This window comes from Chelonoidis abingdonii, chromosome 9, assembly GCF_003597395.2.
Source record: "Chelonoidis abingdonii isolate Lonesome George chromosome 9, CheloAbing_2.0, whole genome shotgun sequence".
In the NCBI taxonomy this organism is placed as follows: domain Eukaryota; kingdom Metazoa; phylum Chordata; order Testudines; family Testudinidae; genus Chelonoidis; species Chelonoidis abingdonii.
In genome coordinates this window covers 8,603,169-8,625,038 of record NC_133777.1, presented here as the reverse complement: position 1 = coordinate 8,625,038, position 21,870 = coordinate 8,603,169, and the positions used below count along the sequence as shown (strand labels likewise).

General features: G+C 48.2%; 1 protein-coding gene across 5 annotated transcripts in view; it reads right to left on the bottom strand.

The window, feature by feature from the left end:
• Nucleotides 1–1,157: 1,157 nt before the first annotated feature.
• The window catches only part of RNF216 (ring finger protein 216), a 121,736-nt gene continuing 101,023 nt past the window's right edge, over nt 1,158–21,870 (bottom strand). For 4 of the 5 annotated variants that reach the window (XM_032767765.2, XM_075069172.1, XM_032767767.2 and 1 more), the window contains 2 exons: nt 13,318–13,387; nt 1,158–7,475 (listed from right to left, as the gene is read on the bottom strand). In XM_032767765.2, coding sequence (XP_032623656.1) covers nt 7,156–7,475; nt 13,318–13,387 — 390 coding nt within the window. In that variant the 3' untranslated portion in view covers nt 1,158–7,155. Of the gene's footprint in view, nt 7,476–11,565; nt 12,540–13,317; nt 13,388–21,870 lie in introns of those variants that run through there. The other variant, XM_032767768.2, reaches the window with a different exon arrangement.

Genomic DNA, 21,870 nt, shown 5'->3' with positions numbered 1-21,870 from the left:
AAGCCCTGCCAAATCAAGGCAAGGGACGGTTTTCCCTCAGCATGGTCTGTAGAGGTAAAAAAACCTTGGGTTGGGGAGAGGGCGGAGGACAGCTACACTGAACTAAGAGAGCACTTGCCTTGTCTGTACAGGAATTATGTTACCTGTATTGTCCCTGTGCCCGTGGTCCACACCAAGAACTGCAGCAGTACAGTCCCAATGTAAATGCTTTCTGATGCCTGCTCCCCTCATCCCACAGCCATTGCTGCCTATTCCTTCCCTGATTTTAGAGCCAAGCCTAGCACTGCCGATGAGGCTGGTTGTGGTTTTTTATAACACCCCTGCCCCCAGTAGTATGAGTTCACATTTCCCTATTTTTCACTTGCTTTTTGGGGCTCAGAGACCCTTCCCCCCACATTTATGGGGCTGAAGCCAAATGAAAAATGCCCAGCAAAGGGGCTGAAAGAAGAGTGTCAGGGAAGTCTCCCACAGTTCCCTGCCTCCAACCATCTCCCTGCTCTTCCTGTCTCAGTCTGTCGCCAGGCTGCCAATATGGACATTTCCTCTTTCATTCCCTGTTTCTATTTTAAAACATTCACATCACAAAGCAGCTAGAGCATACAGGTCAATATGGCCCTGAAAATCCAGATAGGCTAGAGCAGGGGTTCTCAAACTGGAGGTCAGGAGGTTATTGCATGGGGGGGTCATGAGCTGTCAGCCTCCACTCCAAACCCCGCTTTGCCTCCAGCATTTATAATGGTGTTAAATACATAAAGCATTTTTCATTGATGGGGGAGGGGTCGCACTCTGAGGCTTGGTATGTGAAAGGGGTCACCAGTACAAAAGTTTGAGAACCACTGGGCTAGAATGTGTCTACACATGCTCACATGCACACGCAGTCCGTTTAAAGGGCTACTTTACATTGTCCTGCTTCACACAGCAGTGAGAGAATGGAAACCATTTTATATCCCATTCTCGTTTTCCTTTTACGCTTTGGAACACAAAGCTTTTACAGGAGGCTTGGGTGTTTTGCTGACTACTTTTTACAGTTTTTAACCACTCTGATTGAAATCTGGTTCGAGAATTGTGGTTGGTCTCCCCTTTCTACCCGCTGTCGCCTATAATTACTCTCAAATTCAAACCAACCAGCTTCTCGTGGAAGGACATTGATGTAGCAATGAAAACCAGAGTGCACAAAATTTATTTACAAAAAAATTCAAATTACAGTATGATACAGGGACTTTTTACACACAGAATTAGAACAGTTTTCTACCAGAGGGTAAAGAAAAATATTTTTTTTTTTTAATAAACCACCTATTCATTTTCGGCTATTGTTATACAAAGTTGCAGAACATGCACAATTTGTCTTTACAAGGTTGGGTTATTTTAATACAACATTTTGCTAAGTGCAAATACCAAATTTCTCTCTCCACCTTTAAGGCAAGTAAAATAGGATACTGCGATTAATCATAAAAAAGTACCAGTCATAACATCGATGTGGGCCCACAAGACACACCTCCCCTGCCTCTCTTTGAAGAACATTGGGGTTTTCGAAGGGGGCAGAGTATGTCTACCCTGTAAAAAGGCCTGCAGAAGCAACTTTCAGAGCTCAGGCTCTCGGGATTTCAAACAGCAGTGTAGATGTTCAGGTGCGGGCTGGAGCCTGGGCTCAGAAACTCAGTGAGGCAAGGGGGTCTTAGATCCTGGCCTCCAGCCCATGTTTGGACAGCTACTCTGCTATTTTGAGCCCTGAGAGCCTGTGTCAGTTGACCCAAGCTCTGAGTCTTGCTGTGGTGGGTCTTATTTTGCAGGGTAGATGTACCCATAAAAACACCAGGTAAGTCCAAAACATGGAATTTTCTGTTTTTAATTGCGCAGGAAATGGTTTGTTCTTTAAGCTGAGAAACATCCCCATTAACCCAACTGATGCTAGAAGAGAATGGAAGGCTCTAAAATCACCAGTTAGGATGACAGGGAAGGAGAGGCCTCACATTTCTCTGCAGGGCAATTCCTAGTCAAGAGCTTCCTTTGTGACAGGAGCCCCATCACAGAGCCAGAAAGGACTGAAAGGTGAAATGCTGTGTGAAGAGCTGAGCAGATCTCTCTGGACTGCCTGTAGCTGCCCAGAGGACTTGATGGTGGTTTCATACAATAGGCACTGATTTCTCTCCTCACAGACACAAAATGGGCCCTCGCCAATATGACAGGAGAAATAATTCTCTCCTTCCCCTCAGCAGGGCTGCTCTAGGACCTCCAATGGAGAGAGACATCCAGCACGCACAGACTACAGGAACATCTCAGCGAGGATGCCTCACCACAACTTCCCCAAATGCTACCTAGGGGGAACCCTGCTTCCCTTTGGCATGGAGATGGGAGTCAGGAGGCTTGCCGTGCACCATCAAATCCAGAGGGTACAAAGTTTGCTCATGCAGCATGAACCAGTGCTTACCTTTAACGAAGAAGCAGTAGTACAGACACTGACCTCCCTTGGTTACTCTGCCTAGTGCCTCTCCTCCCATTTCCAGCCTTTCCCCGCACAGGCTAATATATATATACTTTAAAAAACATACGAAAGCCAGGACTTTGAGCCAGGCCATTATTTTTGTAATGGTCTACACTCTAGGGTTTCAATATGGCTGTGTGCAAATGGCCACACCACTTCTATTTTTGCATGGTGATAGCCATTTGCTAGTCTATGGTCAAGCACTGAGGCTGAAATTTGCTTGAGTGATTGGTACAGTACAGTAGAATCCAAAAGCTCATGCTGTCCAAGCAGTTTTGCTGAACTCAGACTGACACAGGGGAACTAAAAAAAGTTGTAACTACTGTATAAAATTGAATCTTTCCACCCAAATTGGCCAGACACTATAAAATTAAACCTAACAAAAATTACAGAGTTGGTACCACCACCCACTTCAAAGATATGGCTCAGCTGTGAGCGGTGGGTCTCGTCGTTTCCAGCTCTTTAGTGTGGTGATAGATGTTCACTGTAAGAGTCTATTGTATCTATGGAGAGAGACACGCACATATGGCCAAAGATTCATAACCTCACATTTTAACTGGAGAGTGCTTCCTGCTATGAAATCATCCCCAAATAGTCTCTTCTACTGTAACTGCACATGCAGGAATAGGGGGAAGTATAGGGAAAAGCAATTTATATTTAACTGGATTTGAAGGAACAGTAACTGTGCTTGACAAGCAGAGTATTGGAGAGTCCCTGTGCAATACACTTGAAGAATGAATGACAGAGACTCCCCAAAGGCACTGGGTATTAGAATTAGTATCTGCTTCATCTGAGGCTTTCAAAGAGCAATTGCTTTATTTAGGAAGTACATGACTGGCGATGAGGAGGCAGCAGACTGACTGATGGGCCAGGTTTGTTTGGATAAAGGCCACGGCCAGGGTTTGGAAAGCCAGCGCAGTGATCAAGATTTCCCAAGCTCTCGTTCCTCAAATACTCCTATTAGCTGTACCAGCACCACCACCAGCATCCTGCCAGGGGAAGTACTTTCTTTAGATGTTCTTTAGGATGTCAGCTGAAGCCAGTTCCTAAGCCAACAAGCTGTTTCAGCTAGTGTCCTCCCCTCTCACAATGAGAAACTGAACCTCATCACTTCCAACATGATTCCAGATAAATTTATCAGACTGAAGAAGCCTATGAGATGAGCGTTCTACAAAGGCAGCAGCCCTTAGTCAGAGGATGTTCCATGCTGCTTAGAGATGTAGCTGTTAGCAATACATGTCTGAAGCATCCTACAGGAGACACCGACTAGGCTCTCCTGTACCCATGCTCATGCTGCTGTTTCTATTACTTTAAAAAACAAACAAAAAAACCCCCAACCCTCCCAAGGGATTTGACCTCTTTTTTCTTTACACTTTGTAAAACCAGACAATGGACTATCCAGTATTACGGGTCAGGGCTTTTCTGCTCGTCTCTCAGGAAAAAGTGAAGGGTCAGCTGACAAAGGCAAAATTCACCCCATCCTGGCACTCCTGGATGCCTGATTGAACTACTTCCTTAAGACCCAGCATCATGCCGCTAGCCTCCCAGCTGAGTGAGGAAAAGAAGAAGAGACTCCTTCTGAAATACATTAGCCTTACTCCTTAATTGGCTAGATGGGTCACAGTATAGCAAGCAGAGCACCACCTCTGGAGTGAGAGCTGAGGTGGATTGGCAGCCCGGGGTACTACTCCTTGATTCAATTAGATGAGACACAAAGCTAAGCTCCATCTCCAGTGTGGGCACTGACCAGTTAGAGGGAAGGCAGGAGCTCCGCCCTGTGCACGAGGTGCGGGAGGGATGGCATGTTCCAGACTTGTTCTTGAAGCAGGGTATGAAGTGGTAGGACTCGCTCTGCATACACAGCTGCCTCCGCGCTGCGGGAGCCTCTCGAAGGAGAAAGCATGTGGCTGAGCCCTTTCAACCAAACTACAAGAAACTGCAGAAGTGGCTAGGAAATGCACAGACCCAATCTGCCCTCCGTCCCCGTCCCAGTGTGTCAACATGCCTGCCCATGGCTACTGAGGGGATTGTGCGGTATAAGGTGCAGATTTAAACCTGAATAATAACCAGCTGAGCAGCATTCGGTAAGCCACTACGTCCCCTAGGCTAGTTCTTTAAATTAAAAAGTCTTAGCAGTAATGTCAACAAATAGTTAACGGTGTGGTTAACAACTCTACGTTGGCAATGGCACTTGACAACCTGGAACAGTGACCAGGACACCTCTTGGCCTATACATAACACCTGGGAGTGCAGAAATTGTATCAGCTCCAAAAAGTACGAAAACATCCACGCGGCAAAGTCCTCCTGGAGACTATCCCACCACTGATAGCAATGTCCTGCTCACAGCCCAGCCAGGTATTGCTCGCTGCCATATTCCTCCCGAGAGGACACCCTACCCAGGACAGCACAGGCAGCCACCCTCATGTGCCTTCCTCCTGGTGCCTCCTGCAGCTGCCAGTCACAGACTTCACACTGCCCTGGGTCACTGCCCGCTCAATGCCCAAAGAGATGGTGCTTGCAGAGATAGGGCCAATCTGACAGATTAGCGAGGCAAGGCAGAGACACCTGTAAAGAAATCCTGGGTGTTAACTTCCAGGGAGGGAAATCAAAAGAGGGGAGATTAATTTGATCTGGTTCCTAACAGCAACAACAACAAATACCAAACAGTTTGGGGGACAACTGTGTGATGAAGTGGTTGGTTTTTTTAACCAGACGACTGCATTAATGGAAGGATATTCTGATAGTCTCACCCTCCACCCATTTTTTAAGAAGAGCTCTGTTCCTACCAGTAACTATAGCAAGTGTGTGTGTGTGGGGCGGAGGGGAGAGGCTTGTGCCTGCAAAGCTGCAGCTCTAGCATAAAATTTACCCATTTGACGCAGGCAGCTTCAAGCCTTCCACCCCATCCTTCTCTTTATCACATCCCTCACTTGGCTTATTCATCTGCAGCCAGACCACAATACTGCCCCAGAGTCACACACTGCTCCCAGTTCAAGCCAGCCAGAGGCTACTCAACTCAGGTCACAGGTAAAGCAGGAGTGAGCCTGATTGCCAACAGAGTTCGCCACATTGCTTCTTAAAGGAGAACGGTTTCTCCTAAGCACCTCTTTGGCTAAGTTCAGCAGTATTACAGTTTGAAGTCTTCCCAAGCTAATTTTTTCAGAAGTTTATTAAATGTGTCGAAAGCAGTATTTTGCTGCTTACACTGGAACTGGAGATGTAATTTCCAGCTCGCTTAGACATACTCACACCACCTCTGATTGAGCTACTGTAGCCGCGGTGGCATTAGCAGCAGGATGGGCGAGCTGCTCTGAGAATGCTCCCATCCGAGACTCTAGACACATGCTCGGGCAGCTCACCCAGCCCGTTGCTCATGCTGCTGTGGCTACATGGCCATTTTTGGCGCACTAGCTTGAGCAAACTAGTGGAGGTATGTCTGCACCCACTGGAAAGTCCGCCTCCCCATCCAGAGCAGCTGTACCCTAACAATGACAGCGTCTCTGCAAATCAGTTTCCAGCCCATTTTAAAGTGATTTAAACATGGCTGAAAAGCTTTGGGCCCAGGTTTTCAGAGTCGGATGTGTGCACAGTGTGTGTATAACTACCAGGCTTGTACGCACAACAGCACTAAGGGTGCCCGATCGGTTACTGCAGCTGGGGGCATGCAGTTTAGCCCATATGCGACTCTGAATCTGGGCCTTAACATTTATCTTCTGAACAATCTGTATGTTTCTACCAATTGTTATAACCAAGATTTCAATAAATGACCAGTGATTGTGTGTGTCCAACTTGAGACACTGAAAAGGACCCCGTGTTTCAGGAAGTATTGGCCACTCGTCCTCTGAAAAATCATGCCCCTTTAAGGTGTCTCACGCTAGGCACTCCAAATGGAGCATCACTTCTGAAAATTGTGGTTTACAATACTAAGCCAGTGGTTTGTAGCCTCTTTCTTTGAGCTGCTGTGCAGTGGCATGAGTGGTACTTCGCAGCAAGATGGCTTCTGCCTCCTAGCATTGGACTCTCACCAGGACAGGGGCTTCTGGGCTAAGCAAAATGGTTGTAGATTTGCTTGTACAGATTCCTGTCTGTCAGGGCTATCACAGATTACAGTAAAAATTTGGGACTATTCTCCGAGGGATAATCAGTCCCGATGCTCAAATTCACTCCTTTCCCTCAATATTATCAAGGTGTGAAGGAAGGAAGACACAGGTGAATCTTATTACCAGCATCTGAATAATTTCAAGCCTCCCCACATCATCTTCCCTTCCAGCTAGCCTTCACATTAAGGAGGAGGGCCGCTTTTGCAGACAGGAAGGTAAGTTTTTGGCACAAGGCGTGGACTGAATGGCTACATGCCCACACAGCATCACTTCCCTCACTTCCCTGAACAGCCTTTGTGAAACAGAAGGACCTTCAGAGATCCCCAGGCCTGAACTGTGCAGCCTCTTACTGCTCCAAAGGCTGTGCAACACAGTTAGAAGATTCAAGAGAATCAAATGCTGAATTACAAAGATTTAAACATCCTAGAAGCCTTAAATACTGTGTGTGTGGGGGAGGGGAATCTAGATCTGCTCCCCAGCTGCACGGGGACAGAGGGTGAAGAGGGGAGCGTGGTGGTGGTGCCAGCATGGCTTCTCCCTGCAGACTCCATTACTAGTGCTGTTTGAACCAAATCAGAACCGATGCCGAGGCTGTGGACCAAAGTGCATAGGCAAGTTGTGCTCCAGCTGAACATTAATCTGGGGGAAATCGTAGTTCACCCGCATGTTAGGCAGTGGAGGCACATATGGGGCAGGAATGGGTCCTATGTTCAGGGGTATGTTGTTGTACAATGGGCGGACAGGAGGCAGCGGGAAGGGTGGATGCACAAAGGGATAAGGGGGCATTCGGGGCTGATGGATGTTCTGAGGGACTGGTCTTGGGATGACTTCAACTCTCTGGATTTTCTCCACAGGCTTTTCCACAGGAGGGCCAATCCTCTTGAAACTGCTTTCTGCAAAGAGATTAAAAAGAAATTAGAAAGACCCCAGGCTGGAGCAGAAACTCTCTCCTCTGTTCACAGGGAGGTTCTTCAGTTCCAGCTGCGGGAGCGTGCGCTGTTCACGTAAGGAGCAACTTGGAGCTCTAGCAAGAAGCAGGCACGGTGCGGACAGGCGCAGCTCTATCACTGCATTTGAATCCTTGGCTTGCAGCACTTCCACCCTTCTAGCACTCAGGTTATGGTGTGTCAACTCTGATGGCAGCCGGGAGTAACCCCTGGCTCAAGAAAGAATGGTTATGGACCTACAGTAACTGCAATTCTCCAAGATTTAGTCAGTGTTGATCCCACCGCTGGTGCCCATGTACCATGTGAGAATGGACGTTTGAGTAGCAGTCTCTATCAGGGCTGGGCATGCACCCTGGGCCTCTTCACCAGGGCAGAAAGGGTGGAGTGGCCACTGTCCTACGTCAGCTAGGACTGGCTTTGAACTGCAAGGGCTCGGAGGACGCTGAACAGCCAGAATGGAGGGTGCGATTTCCTGCAATATCTTTGGGAGATCTTACAGTATTAAGTTTATGTATCATTGTGGGCCAGGGATTGTATCTAATTCCATGGGGGAGGGTGAGCACAGCTCCTCCATGAACTGAAACCAGTGTGTGTGTGGGTAATTATGCAAATCCGCTGCAGCTGTAACACCACCAGAGAGGTACCAGCATCTGGAGAGGCTCGCATATACTAGTTCAAATTGGATTCTCCAGAGACCAACAGACAAAGGACTTCTGAATAAATGGCCTGATTTTAAACTGACTCAGGGTCTGCTTTCTGATTCAGCAAAGGGGCAGGACCTTCTGTTCAAGGGGGCTTCCCAATCCTGCCTGGGAAGGGTTGTACGGCCTTTGGCATATTGAGGCCCCATAAGACTGATGGGTGTGGGGAGGTTTTAGATGAGTGTAGAAACTTTGTTTCTAATATGTTTTACCTGAAGGTGTGTTCACTTTACAAATAAACTTTCCTGCTTATAAAAAAATGACATGGTAACATGACTGCAGGCAACTACACTGTTCATAAACCTTCCAAGGAGTAAGCGAAGTACGGATGCTGGCCTGTTTAGATGGTCTGGTGTGGCTTGGCTTGGCTTGCTGGGGATATTACAGCGAGGCAGAGAACAGTGAAAGACCTTGTTCAGGAGGGAGAAAGCCACGGGTGTTTGCCCAAGAAGGCAGTGCAGGTGCAATTCCCCTGAACTATGACACAGGGATCCATGCTGACACCACCTTGAAGAACTACAGTTATGAGAGGGAATTAACCCTTCTCTCTCCTTTGAATACCTGTTGGCGTGGGTCCCAACGTAGGTGACTGGCACGCAGTACCCTCATTGGACAGTGGGAGTGAAGAGTATCAGCTGGGTCAGTGAAACCACTGAAGAATCACTCTGCCAGACTTGGCATCTGCCCTGGTAGCCATGTGCAGGGCATAACATTTCATAGAAAGCTCAGAAGGGTACTCCACGTAGGAGTCTTGCAGATTTCAGATTACCACTTTCTGAAGCAGGAGGCAGATGCGGATTGCGCCCTGGTGGAGTGCACTTTGATGTTTGGTGGGAGAAGCACTCCGGCCAGCTGATAGCAGGTGGAAATGCACTACATTATCCACATGGAGATTCTCTGGGATAAGATGGGTTGGCCATTGGATAAGTCAGAAACGGCCGCGAAGAAGCGGGAAGGCAGCCTTGTTCCTATTAAGGTCTGTAACACTTTGGATACGTCCAGGTGTGAATTTCTTTTCTCCCGGTATTGGGTATGGCTTGGGGAGAAGGATGGCAAGGTAATGATCTGGTTCAAGTGAAAAAACGAGAACGCCTTGTCACTACAGAAGAATGTTTAATGTGGTCTGGTCAGGAGAGCTTGAAGTTCACTAATTCTGAACTGAGGAAATGACCACTAGAAAGACGATCCTGAAGGTAAGGTTGGGTATGAAGCATTCTGACAGCCAGTCATTCAAGTATGGGTCGATGCAGATTCCCTGCCTTGATAAATGCGCTGCCACTACTGGCAGACATTTTGTGAATACACTTTGCTGTACAGAGTCCGAAGGGAAGAACCCTGTATGGATAATGATTGGGACCCACTGAGAATCTGAGGTACTTCCTGTGGGCCAGATGGGTCACTACGTGGAAGTATGAATCCTGTAAGTTGGCAGCCGTCTGGAACTTGGAGAGACTGAATGATGGCAGCAAGCCTTTGGGCAGGTCTACACTACAGCTGGGATCGACGCTCTGAGATCAATCCACCCGTGGGCGACTTAGCAGGTCTAGTAAAGACCTGCCACATTGACTACAGATCGCTCTCCAGTCGATTCCTGTACTCTATCCCCGATGAGAAGGGTGAGGTAAGTCAACAGGAGAGTTTCTCTTGTCAACCCCCCCTGCAATGTCGACTCCAGCTATGTTATTTACGTAACTGGACTTGCGTAGCGTAGGTCAACTTACTGCGGTAGTGTGGACATAGCCTTAGTATCCTGAACCTAAGAGACTGTACGTGTATTTGTGGAGTCTCCTTGAGTTTAGGAAAAGACAGTTGTCTTCTCAATGCCCTTCCTTCAGAATGAGGAAATGAGTAGAAGCCTCTTCCTCTGAATTCTGTTGGAACCTCTTCTGTGGGCTCCTAGATCACTGGTTCCCAAACTTTTTGGCATCACACCCCCTTTTACCAATTTAACCCCCCTGCTCCTTGTCTCCTGACAACCCCTTCCGAGGACCCCCCACTCCCCACCTCCTATCCAACCCCCCCTGCTCCCTGTCTCCTGACCACCCCCTCAGAACCTCCGCCCCGCCCCATCCAACCGCTCCCTGTGCCCTGACTGCCCCCCGGGACCTCCTGCCCCTTATCCAACCTTCCACCCCCCGCTCTCTGCCCCCTTACCATGCCACTCAGAGCAGCAGGACTGGCTTATTGGAAAGCCTGGGAGGTGAGTGGGCACAAGCTGTGCAGTAGCATAACTACAGGAGAGGGGGGACAGCAGGGGAGGGGCTGGGAGCTAGCCTCCCCGGCTGGGAGCTCAAGGGCCGGGCAGGACAGTCCCGCAGGCCGTAGTTTGTCCTCCTTTGGTCTATTAAATAAAATAAATAAAATGTTTATGCTGATAAAAAAATGTTTTCGTTATGAAAATTTCACAGCCTCGCACCCCCCCTTGGAATTTCTTCACGCTGTGCCCCCCCCCCTCCAGTTTGGGAACCAATGTCCTAGATGAAGGAATGAGGCCACTTCTGATAGCATGAGGCTCTTTTGAGAAGGAGCAGAAAGACAGGGAAGGGGCAGCTCTGGGCAATGGCTTCCTAATACCCAGTGCTGGGGCTAGTCCATTGGGCCCTAAGCAGAAATATCCCTCCCCCACGCCCAAACACATATTAATTATTAATAGAGGGTCCCCTTGAGCTGCTTGGGATTTTTGATTTGTCTCCAGAGGCTTTGTGTTGTCTATCCTTACCCGAGAACACCAAGCTCTGCCTGGAGTCTCTGCTTGCACGTTCAAACCAAGTCCCTGTTAGTGCTGGACTTCAACGTCAGAGGTGTTGGGGGCTGTTTGATGCTGATATCCGTTTTGGGTGCTGGAGGCAACTGTGTTGGTTCCTCTCTTGGTGTCATCTTCTCTGCGCCAGCCTTGGGCATTGCCTGTCTGCTGCAGGATTCTGGCTTGTCCACTAGCAGGATCTTAGAGCTAAGTTTCTCCAGGGTCTGAAGAGACCTTCATGGATTGTTCCAGAAGCTGGAGTCTGAGCCATGCATCTCACACACCTTCAGGGAAAGTGACAGGCACAGGGAGCATCTGCTAGGTATGGTGACTCTAGACAGAAGGTGGGCTCACCATGTCTATCTTTTAAAGGGATCCAGCGGTTCACAAACTGTGGGTTGGGACCCCGAAGTGGGTCATGACCCCATTTTAATGGGATCATCAGGCCCCAGCAAGTCTAACGCCAGCCCTGGGCTCGAAGCCAAGAGTCTGAGCCCCACCACCCAGGGCTGAAGCTCTCAAGCTCTGGCTTTGCCCCTACCTCCCCTCAGCCTGGGGTGGAGGGGCTCGGTCTTCTGTCCTTCCCAGTGTTGTGAATTTTTTTATTTTTTTTTGGGTCAGAAGCGGATTGCAATGAAATGAAGTTTGAGAAACTCTGGATTAGCCCATCCCAGGATGGACAGGATTTGAAGCCTACAATTTCGAGTTTGCCATGCTAAGGAGCCCTGTGGGAGATGTGTGGGCGTACATTGATATGTGGTCCAGACAAGTCGATAGGATTACAGCACTTGAAGTTCACAATAGTTCAGGTTTACAGAAAATTTAGTCAAAACTACCAACTAGCAGATCAGGCACTTGCCAGGCTTTGTCTCGCTGCCAAGGGCCGTAAGAGGGAAATGGGAGAGAGGTAGTGTCCACCCCGCCCTGTACGCCCTCATATGGGAGCAAGAGATGGCAGAAGGAAGGCACATGTGCAGCCCTGCTAACACTGCTCCTCAAAATTCCAGTCTTGCATGCATGAGGCACATGCAATCCTAAAGTGGGATCTACAGACACAGTCTGCGAAGAACACTGCTTTTTAATTACATCCTTTGTTGGATGACGACAACTCACAGAGGGGGTCTGGTTTTAGGAGGTGCTAGGAGGCACTGGTATGTCTAGCAGAGCTGTGCAGAGAAGAGCATGGCATATCAGCATTACACTATCTTTGAATCTGTAGCTGTCAGACACCCAAGGAATTTTCTGCTCTTCCAGAATTCCCTCCCAACTGCTCCCAGAGAATATCTAAATACATGGGACTGTACATTCCTCTCCCCTTCCAAACCCCACCTGTGTGGGTAGAACCCCCCTTAGTTCCAGTGCAGGGAATCCCTCACCCCACACAACTGTCCAGGCCCTGCATATTTTAGGTTTGGACAAGGAGGAGTACGAGAGGACGCCCTAGTTTGGAGACACTAGTTTTGTTGCTTTCCCTCAATTTGGTTCCTGATTCATCTTCATTTAGGTCTTCTGAACTTCTTCCATGGCTTCCTGCCTTTGTTTTCATTTAATTCTGAAGACCAGAATCTGTCAGAATGCAGATAATTTAGTTAAAAGGCACAATAGATTTTTGGACTGAGAAGTCTGACTTTTCTCTCCCTCTTCCTGAGCCGTGAGGAGCCTCCGTTTTCTCTCCCATACTGTCCAAGAACGGGCAAGTGGCATAGTCTCCTGCCCCGAGTGGCCCACAAGCTGGAGCAACGGTGAGGCACAGGCATTTTCAACCAGTGTCATTTAGGCCTTTTCTGACCATCCCAGGATTAACGGCTTCAGCTCTAGAACACACCCCAGCAAAAATCCCTGTGCCTTGTCTATACTAGCAATCCCACCCCTGGCAACGCAAGGATGAAAATCCTTGCACAGAGACAACCTCTGGGATCATATATTGAAGCCATCCCCCTTCTGGATAAGGACCAGAAAACATTTCCTTTAGAAACAACTGAAAACTCCTTAAGCTAACGTGGTCACTTAAGAGACAAAGCACACCCGATATCTACAAGATAAGAGACCAGAAAACAAACTAGTTCGTGCATGGGCAGATCAGAGCCATTACCCACTAACGGCACAGGTAGGGCAGTTAGAAGTTTTCGTACAATATGAAACCGAACAAACTTCTGTAGCAATACTCCAAATGAGATTTATGAGAGTGTTGTCATTACAAGGGAATTTGCAAAGAGCCTGGCCTTTGAAGATGCAACTAGGGCCCAGAGACTCACCAGCAGCTTAGAAGCTGTTGCTCTCTCCTGGTACCGCTACTATCCACCCTGGATCACCAGTTTTATATGAGGGCAATTACACGACCTACCTCCATTTTTCTTCTTTTGCTCCTCTTCAGCCTCCTTCTGAATCTCCTGGATAATCTTCTCATCATCTTCCTAAATTACAAGGAAATAAAGAGGTTAATAAACCAGTTACTGCTGCAAACAGATCTCTGCATTCTGTCCAGGGCTAATGCAGTTTTGTGTGCGTGTAAAGATCAGATGCCCATTATTAAAAGTGAAACTGGCAGAGTGGTCCTCTTGCGACCACCCTATATTTTGTCAGAATAGCATCATCAACAATAGCAGTACTGCAGTACAGATTCTGTACAGAACCCAAGCCATTTGATTGCTTTTCAGCTGGATCATTGTTAAAATTCACTAGCTTGACAAACCAGAGTGCAGCAGCTAAACTCTCTCTCCCATCCATCAGAAGAGTTGGTGGAGTGCTATTCATCTTTTAAAATGGCAATAGTCCATTAAATATTTACACTACATCAACAGCTCTAGAGTGATGGGTCCAACAATTGGATCAATACAACTTAAATCTTGGCTCTAGTAGCTGAATGTTGAGTCCATTTATATCTTATCTTGGATTCTGAGGACATGAATTCTAGAGTTATTTTAAAGAAGTTATAGTAAGAATGTTCAGTTATATTATATTAAGGGATTTGCAGTGCTGTTGTAACTGTGCTGGTCCCAGGATATTAGAGAGATGAGATGGTCTGAAGAAGAGCTCTGCGTAGCTCAGAAGCTTGTCTCTTTCACAATAAGAGAAATTACCTCACCCATTTTCTCTCTCTAATATAAAAGGGTTTGTGAGCTCAAACTCAGGACTGAAAGTAACTCTCCACATCCAGGCAGCATGTGCAGATTGGGTCCTCCAATAACTTCTTCACTTTCTGCCCCTGCTCTTCAGCCTCCTCTTGAATCACTTGCATTACCCTTCTGCACCTCTTGGATTTGCGATAGCCTTGTGAATCCTATACATTCAGACAGTTGTGGTGGCTAATAGCCAGCATTTAGACAGATGGTCCTTTTCATAAAATGATAAAAACACTTTACAAAGGTCAGTATGAGTGACCCTCAAAGGAGGTGAGGTGATGGGGGCCGTAAGTACCTAGATAGATGAGAAAAGTGCCTGAAGTGAGGCGAACTGATTCTGGTACCCAGATGATCCCAATCAAGTTGACATAATTAAACTTAATACAAATCATTCTAATTTTAGTGTGAAAGCCAGGAATCATTTTGTTTGTTTCTTTTGATATCAATTATCCAGTTCTGCCTGTTCCATATCACTCTGAAAATGGCTTTTCCATTGCAGAACAGCAAGCAAGAACTGTCAAGGCAAATCAGATCATGTCATCAAAGGGCCAGTGAGATGGCTTCCTATTTGTGCCTAACAAAAGAACATTTGGAATGTTTGGTTGTAGAACCTATGTTTGTATTTATGGCCGCGATTCTCTTAACGATTCTTTGCAATGTTACATTGAGGTTACTTTTTACCAGCCACTGGAGGCTACTTGACCCCGTCATTCTTTGAGAAGAGCAGGAAATAAGCATTCTGCCCAGCACTTCTTTCCTCAGCAACAGTTTCTAAGGCCTAAGGCTGGGCATGGGAACTATTGCAGGACATCTAACTAATGCAGATATTGTAAGGCACTTGGGGGTCATTTGTGTAAGAAATAAAAGTTATGTTCTCTTGAACTGGTAAAGAGATTGCAGTTGGCTATATGGGGAATTTAAACAGTTGGTGCCTCACAATATGCCTGGCTCTAGTTAATTCTATCCATCTTATTTCCATTACTGCAAAACCCATACATTTCTTCTTACAAATTTTTAATGTGGAAAATATCTTGTATTTTGGAAAGTGCTCTGGGACACTCCTGTGAAATATGTTATGAGTGTGCATGTATAAAAGTGATTGTAAGTTTTGCCAGCTTCCTGATTCAAAGCTAGTTGCCCAGTACATGTCTAGCAGCAATGGTGGCTAAGCGTCTTCACGGTGTGTTCCTGGGTGGGCGGGAGAGAAGATTACCTAATTGTCTCTGGGAAACCTTATCCTAATCTGAAGAAAGCCATCAAGCCTGATTCCTTCCCCCTCTTTGATTATTCTTCTGAGTCAGTGGTTAAATTTAAATCTTTCCTAAACACTTTTTCAAAGGGGCTACTTCCATGGATTGTTAATGATAGTCTACATATAGCCATGAAAGTACTGAAGCACAGCTATTTTATGGAATAAGCTTACCATAAATCATGCACAAGCTTCTAATTACCCTCTGAGGCTGAACTACAGATACCAGCTTGCTATTTTCCCGGCTGGGAGAGTCACAGAACACAATGTATAGTTAGGAATAGGTAAACAGAGTTCAGAGGCATATCCAGTGTTAAGTTTTTATCTTAATCTCTGGCCTAGAATTCTCAAGCTATCAGTATTTTCCATTTTCAGCTGGGTTAAAATACTATTGAAATAGCTGTTTCAACCACAGTATTTCCACTTCTTGGAACAGCTGCATCTGAAAATGTGTATATAAGGAACAGGTCACTACTTCTGCTAACCTTACCCTGCCCTCCACTCCCACAAAAAGGTATAGCCTGCACCTCATTTTATCCTAAGCAACACACCCACACCTAACAACAAGCAATTGATAGGAATCATTCTTCTGCAGACCAGTTCTCTAAGAGTTTGGGGATAAACCCATGGAATGCTCCCCCTGGAAGAGCTTGCTCCTGCCACGTACATCTGAGGTTCTCAACCTCTCTCTCTGAGGCCCCCCGCTTGACATGCTATAAAAACTCCAAGGCCCAGCAGGCATGTGGGGCCTCGGGCATAGGCATAGTTTGACTTCTATTGGCGGAGGAGGGGCTTGAGCCACCTCCGCATGGCGTGGTCCAGGGAGGGAGCGCCATCTCCACACACCGACTCACCTCAGCAGGCCACCCAGCCTGTCCCGGGGCTGGGGGGAAGGGGAGCGGCAGCGCAACTGAAAATTGTAACTCAAATGTGAGGGACTTACCTTAAAAAGCTTGAAAACAGCTTAGGGTGCAGGGAGGGGATAGTTAGGGGCTGTGTCATAAACAGATAGTTAAGGGTTAATGTCTCTTTCACCTGTAAAGGGTTAACAAGGGTGAACCTGGAACACCTGACCAGAGGACCAATCCGGGGACAAGATACTTTCAAATCTGGGTGGAGGAAAGCCTTTGTTTGTGTTCTTTGTCCATGTTCCCTCTAGGTTCTGAGAGGGACCAGACATGTAAGCAGATTTCCCCCATCTTTCTGAAAAAATCTCTTCTGTTCTAATTTTGGTAAAGTACCAGGATAAAGGCGATTTTAGTCTTTTGATTGTTTTCCTTATTTGCAAATGTGTAGTTTGCTGGAAATATTTTATTTGTATTTGTGCTGGGGGGGAGGTTTCTTTCTAGTGTCTATAAGCTAAAAGACCCTGTAATATTCCATTTTGAATTTACAGAGATTTCTTACTTTTTTTTTCTCTCTTTTATTAAAAGCTTTTTCTTTTAAAAGACCTAATTGAATTTTTTCCCCCTTGTTAAGGCTCTAAGGTATTGAGTCTGTACTCACCAGGGAATTGGTGGGAGAAGGAAGGGGGTGGAGGTAGAATTCCTCTGTGTTTTAAGATTCAAGGAGTTGAATCATAGTGATCTTCCAGGGTAATCCAGGGAGAGGAAGCTTGGGAGAGGCAACGGTGAATGAAAGGGTTTACTTTCCTTGTGTCAAGATCCAGGGGATCTGTGTCTTGGGGTCCCCAGGGAAGGTTTTGGGGTGACCAGAGTTTACCAGGCACTCCAAGTCCTGGTTGGTGGCAGCACTACAAGATCTAAGCTGGTATTTAAGCTTAGAGGAATTCATGTTGGTACCCCATTTTTGGACTCTGAGGTTCAGAGTGGGGAAAGAATACCATTACAGGCTGTGTGCAGGCAGGGGGGACACCTCAAGGTGCAGGGAGGGGTAGCTGGGGCTGTGTGCACACAGAGGGTGCCTATGGGTGCAGGGAGAGGGTGGCGAGGGCCTGTGTGCAGACAGGGGGTAGCTCATGGTGCACCTGTGCGCAGGCAGTGAGGTAGCTCAGGGTGCAGGAGAGAGGTATTAGGGGCTGTGTGCTGGGAGGGCTCCCCTGCGGTCCCTGTTCCTGGAGGGGTTTGCTAGCCACAGAGCCAGGTCCCCCCACCCGGGCAGATCTTACTGGCTGCCTCTGCAGGAATGAAGGGGGCTAGGAGCTGAAGGAGGAGCTTTAACCCGGGCCCGCACCAGCAGGGTACGAGGGAATGCTGCCACTGCCTGCTCCATGGCACCAGCCAGAGTGGCAGCTGCCACACACTGCCTGGCTTCCTGCCTCCAACCTGGCCGGGGGGCAGGGAGAGGAGATGGGGGTTCCTCTGGGACTGCCATGCTTTTGCACCACTGTTTGGGATGGCGGGGGGGCACCAATGCCCTCCATGTCCCCAACTCTGCCCATGGGCTCAGGGCTTCTGCCTCACAGAGGGCGCCAGGGATCGGGCTCTGGGTTTCAGCCACGGGGCCCTGCAGCCCCCTTGAAAGGGCCCATGGACCCCTGATGTACATGATGCAGTTTTACCACCATTCAGCAAGGAAAGATTAATCTTTAGGAGATTCCTACCTCCTGAGCAAAGGATGCTTTTTGTGTCACTTAATGATAATCCCAAAGCCCTGCTGACTTGTATAATTTCTGTGTACATTGTGGATTCTGTGGACACTCTGGTCACAGTAGCTCAATTCCGTGGAGGACATCTGAAGTGGCTATATCAACAGTGCAAGTTCCCTTTGCTGCGGATATATCAACAGTGCAAGTTCCCTCTGCTAGGAGACCCTACTACAGAGATTCAACTTTGGGGTCAAAACTAAAACAATTTAAACTACTGCAGTTTGGGTAAATAACCAGCCACCATACCACTGTTATCAGGGGCGGCTCCAGGCACCAGCACGCCAAGCGTGTGCCTGGGGCTGTATGCTACAGGGGGAGCTCTGCCGGTCGCCGCGAGGATGGCAGGCAGGTTGCCTTCAGCGGCATGCCTGCGGAGGAGTCAGCTGGTCCTGTGGCTTCAGCGGACCTCCCGCAGGCGTGCCGCTGAATCCGCGGGACTGGGGACCTCCCGCAGGCAAGCCGCTGAAGGCAGCCTGCATGCCATGCTTGGGGCAACAAAATACCTAGAGCTGCCCCTGACTGTTATTCTCTGTCTCAATTGCCAATTAGCCCATTAGGGCTACCAGGGCAATATTTAGCCTATGTAATAGTGTATTTATGCACTATCGGGGCAATATTTAGACTGTGTAATAGTGTATTTGTGCAGTGCTCAGAGATAGACTTTTTCATTTAAATACATTAAAATAGACCTTTGAATTCCCCCAGATCAAATACATAGCAACACCATCAATTGAAAATTAACTTGCACACAATCCCCAGAGTCCTGCAGCAGCTCTCTCTACAACCCACTTCCTCAGCGGAGACAGAGAAAAAGTAGGCCTTACAGCACATCCTGGAGACTAACAAAGTCCGGTTGTTACAGACCCGGGGCAAGAAGTGAATTCCAAAGGCTTGAAGAACACTCTGCCAGCCACACCCTCTCTTATATCGAAGGGGCTTCTGTTCAGAGCCTCAGCTGACCGCAACTGCAGCAGCACAACGCAGGGAGAGATGGAATCTCTTAGGTAGGTAGGCCCCAACCCACTTGGGTTTTATAGATCAAAAGCAACATCTGAAGATCAATCCAGAAACCCAAAGGCAGCCAAGTGCAGGTCATAGAGCACAGGTTTAATATGCTCCCAGAAAGAGACACTGCTTAACAAGTTAGCTGCTGAATTCTGAAGCAGTCGGGCAACAATGAAGCAGTCAACTTTTCCATTGTGAAATCCAAATTTCAGGAATATTTATAATTAATTCCACATTTTGTGCACTGCAAAGCCTCAGCCTAGAACCATTTTGCATCCATCTTCTAGAAGAGTGACGTCTACTAATGTAAGTGTACCAAAAAAAACCCCAATAAAACACACTTTCCCACTTAAAATAAAAACCCTGCATTAAAACATTAGATTTGGCAAGTGCTTAATGGGGTTTAATTACTGTCAGTATTTAAGAAAAATTCATACCAGCTGGAATACTGAGGCACAAAAGCTGATGCAACGTGAGAGCAATAAAAGAGACTTTAGGACATTCTTGTGGAGGAAAGTTAACACCAAAAAGCGCTGACTGTTATATGTGCAGTTACAGGTCAGAATTAAAATCTGAAAAACCCCAATTCTTACTCCAGAGATCTTAGTGCTGTAAATAACCACCACTTATAAGAGGAATGTTTTCACATTTTACTGCTATTCCCTTAAAGCAGAAGCTATTCCATGATCCCCTGATAATCAAATAAAGACTGTAGACAAAGCTATTCCTCCCACTTCAACTCTTACCTCCCCAAAAACCCAAGAACAGTTTGCACTAGTGCTTCACCGGCAGCTGTTCTTTGCTCTGAAAAAACATCCGCTGCAGCTTCAGGTGTGATGTTCCAGCATGGTTTATTGATTACCTTCTGCAATGGAGATACTTCCTTTGGGCATTTATCGACCAAAGATGTATTGTTGTTACTGGGGCAGCAGGCGTTCAGTAGATTTCCCCCCTTTTCCTATTTGTAGCTTATACACAGATTGATCAGTCCTCTTTAGTTCTTAAAAACATGGTTACTCACCTTTGTAACTGTTGTTCTTCGAGATGTGTTGCTCATATCCATTCCAGTAGGTGTACGCGCCACGCGTGCACATTCGTCGGAAGACTTTTACCCTAGCAACTCCAGCGGGTCGGCAGGTCGCCCCCTAGAGTGGCGCCGCCATAGCGGGTAATATATACCACAACAGTCGTTGGTAAATACTCATGGGGCTGTCGAGAGGCCGAACTGGAGGACCGTGAATGGATAATAGCCGGCCGCCGAAACGAAGTGAAGGACCTTCGAGGGGCGGGAAGATGGCTAAATGGAACTAAGCATCCTGAATGTCGAGGGTGGCGTACCCAGTCTCCGGGACCAGGGATGGAATAATAGGTCCCCAAGGACACCATAACGGAACTTCAACTTGACCAGTATTTGTTGAAGCTTCTCGTAGGTCGAGGATGGGTCTGAGACCTCCCTGGCCTTGCGGGATCAGAAAGTCAACGGAGTAAAACCCCCTGCCCTTCTCGTTCTCTGGAACCTCCTCATAGGCCCTTTTGTCGAGGAGCGTTCGTACCTCCTGGAGGAGGATCTGCTCGTGAGACGGGGCTCCCTGAAAGGGACGAGAAGGGGGTGGGAGGCGTGTTGTACGAAGCAAACTGTAGGCGTATCCAAGCCGCAACGCGCGGAGGACCCAGCGGTCTGCAAGTAAGCTGTACCATGCGGAGAGGAGAACGAAAGACGGTTGGAGAAGGGAGGCAGATGGATTCCGGGGGAGCGGTACAGCGCCCGGCATAGCATCTCTCAATCACAAGGGATTCGGCCCGGAGGAAGGCTTGAGGAACTTGGCCTTTGGCCCCCTGCGTTAACCGATGGTCTGTGCCTTGCCTTCCTGTTTCAGCCGCCTGCAAAAGTCTTGCCTTCTGGTGCGGCGTGGCGGCGCTGCTGTGGAAGCCTGATCTGAGTTGTGCAATAGCCGCTGGGTGACCGGCAGTATGCATCCCCAGTCGCAAGGCGCCATAATGACCCTATGTCTTGAGGCTTGCAGCCGGACGGTCAGTCTTGCTGAAAACAGCAGCCCTGGCCTTCAAACGGAAAGTCCACTGGATGGGCGAACTGATTCACGGAGGAAGGCCAGAGGACCTGAAGCCATGAAATCGCGGCGCATAAGTGACTCCGGAGGCCAGAGTCCTGGTGGCCTGAGTCTGGCAATGCGTCCAAAGCCGCCTGTAGGGAAATGCGTGCGACTCTTTTCCCCTCGGCAGGAAGCGGCGAATGTCTGACAGAGCCAATGCCTTGCGGGAGCAGCTCCTAATTTATCAGCCGCACCCGTAGTTCAGGTGTGTGTAGCGACTGAAGCAGAGCTGCCTGGTTGGAGACCCGCAGCTGCAGGGTGCCTGCGGAATAGACCTTGCAGCCAAGCAGGTCCATAACGCTCGACGCTCCTTGACTTGGGGCCGAGCTCTGTGCCCGTTTGGCGCATCCCATCTCATTCACAGATTGAACGATCGAGCGGAACACGGGGGCGGGTGGGACATATAAGTTACTCATAGCCTCGACAGGGACCATGTATTTACGCTCGACCACCCTGAGACAGCGGGGGCAATGGAAGACCGTGACTGCCAGACTGGGGTTGGCAATTGCGCTTGGATGGTCCTTATGAAGGGCAGGTACGTGGACGCTATCTCGAGGCGAGTCACGACCCGGCCTCACATACTGGAGACCTCCTCACTGAATCACATTTCGCACCTACCGACCTGAGGAGGTCCTGGTGTGCCCTGAGGTCCAGTGGTGGGCACATGGTGGGATGTCGTCCCGCGGGCCACGCGCCTCATCTGGAAGACGCGAGAGAGACCAGTGGCAGGTCGGTCTGGTGGCGGCTCAGGGACCTTGGGGCACCGCGTCTCGACTCTTGCGGGTGCTTCAGGATCTGGAGG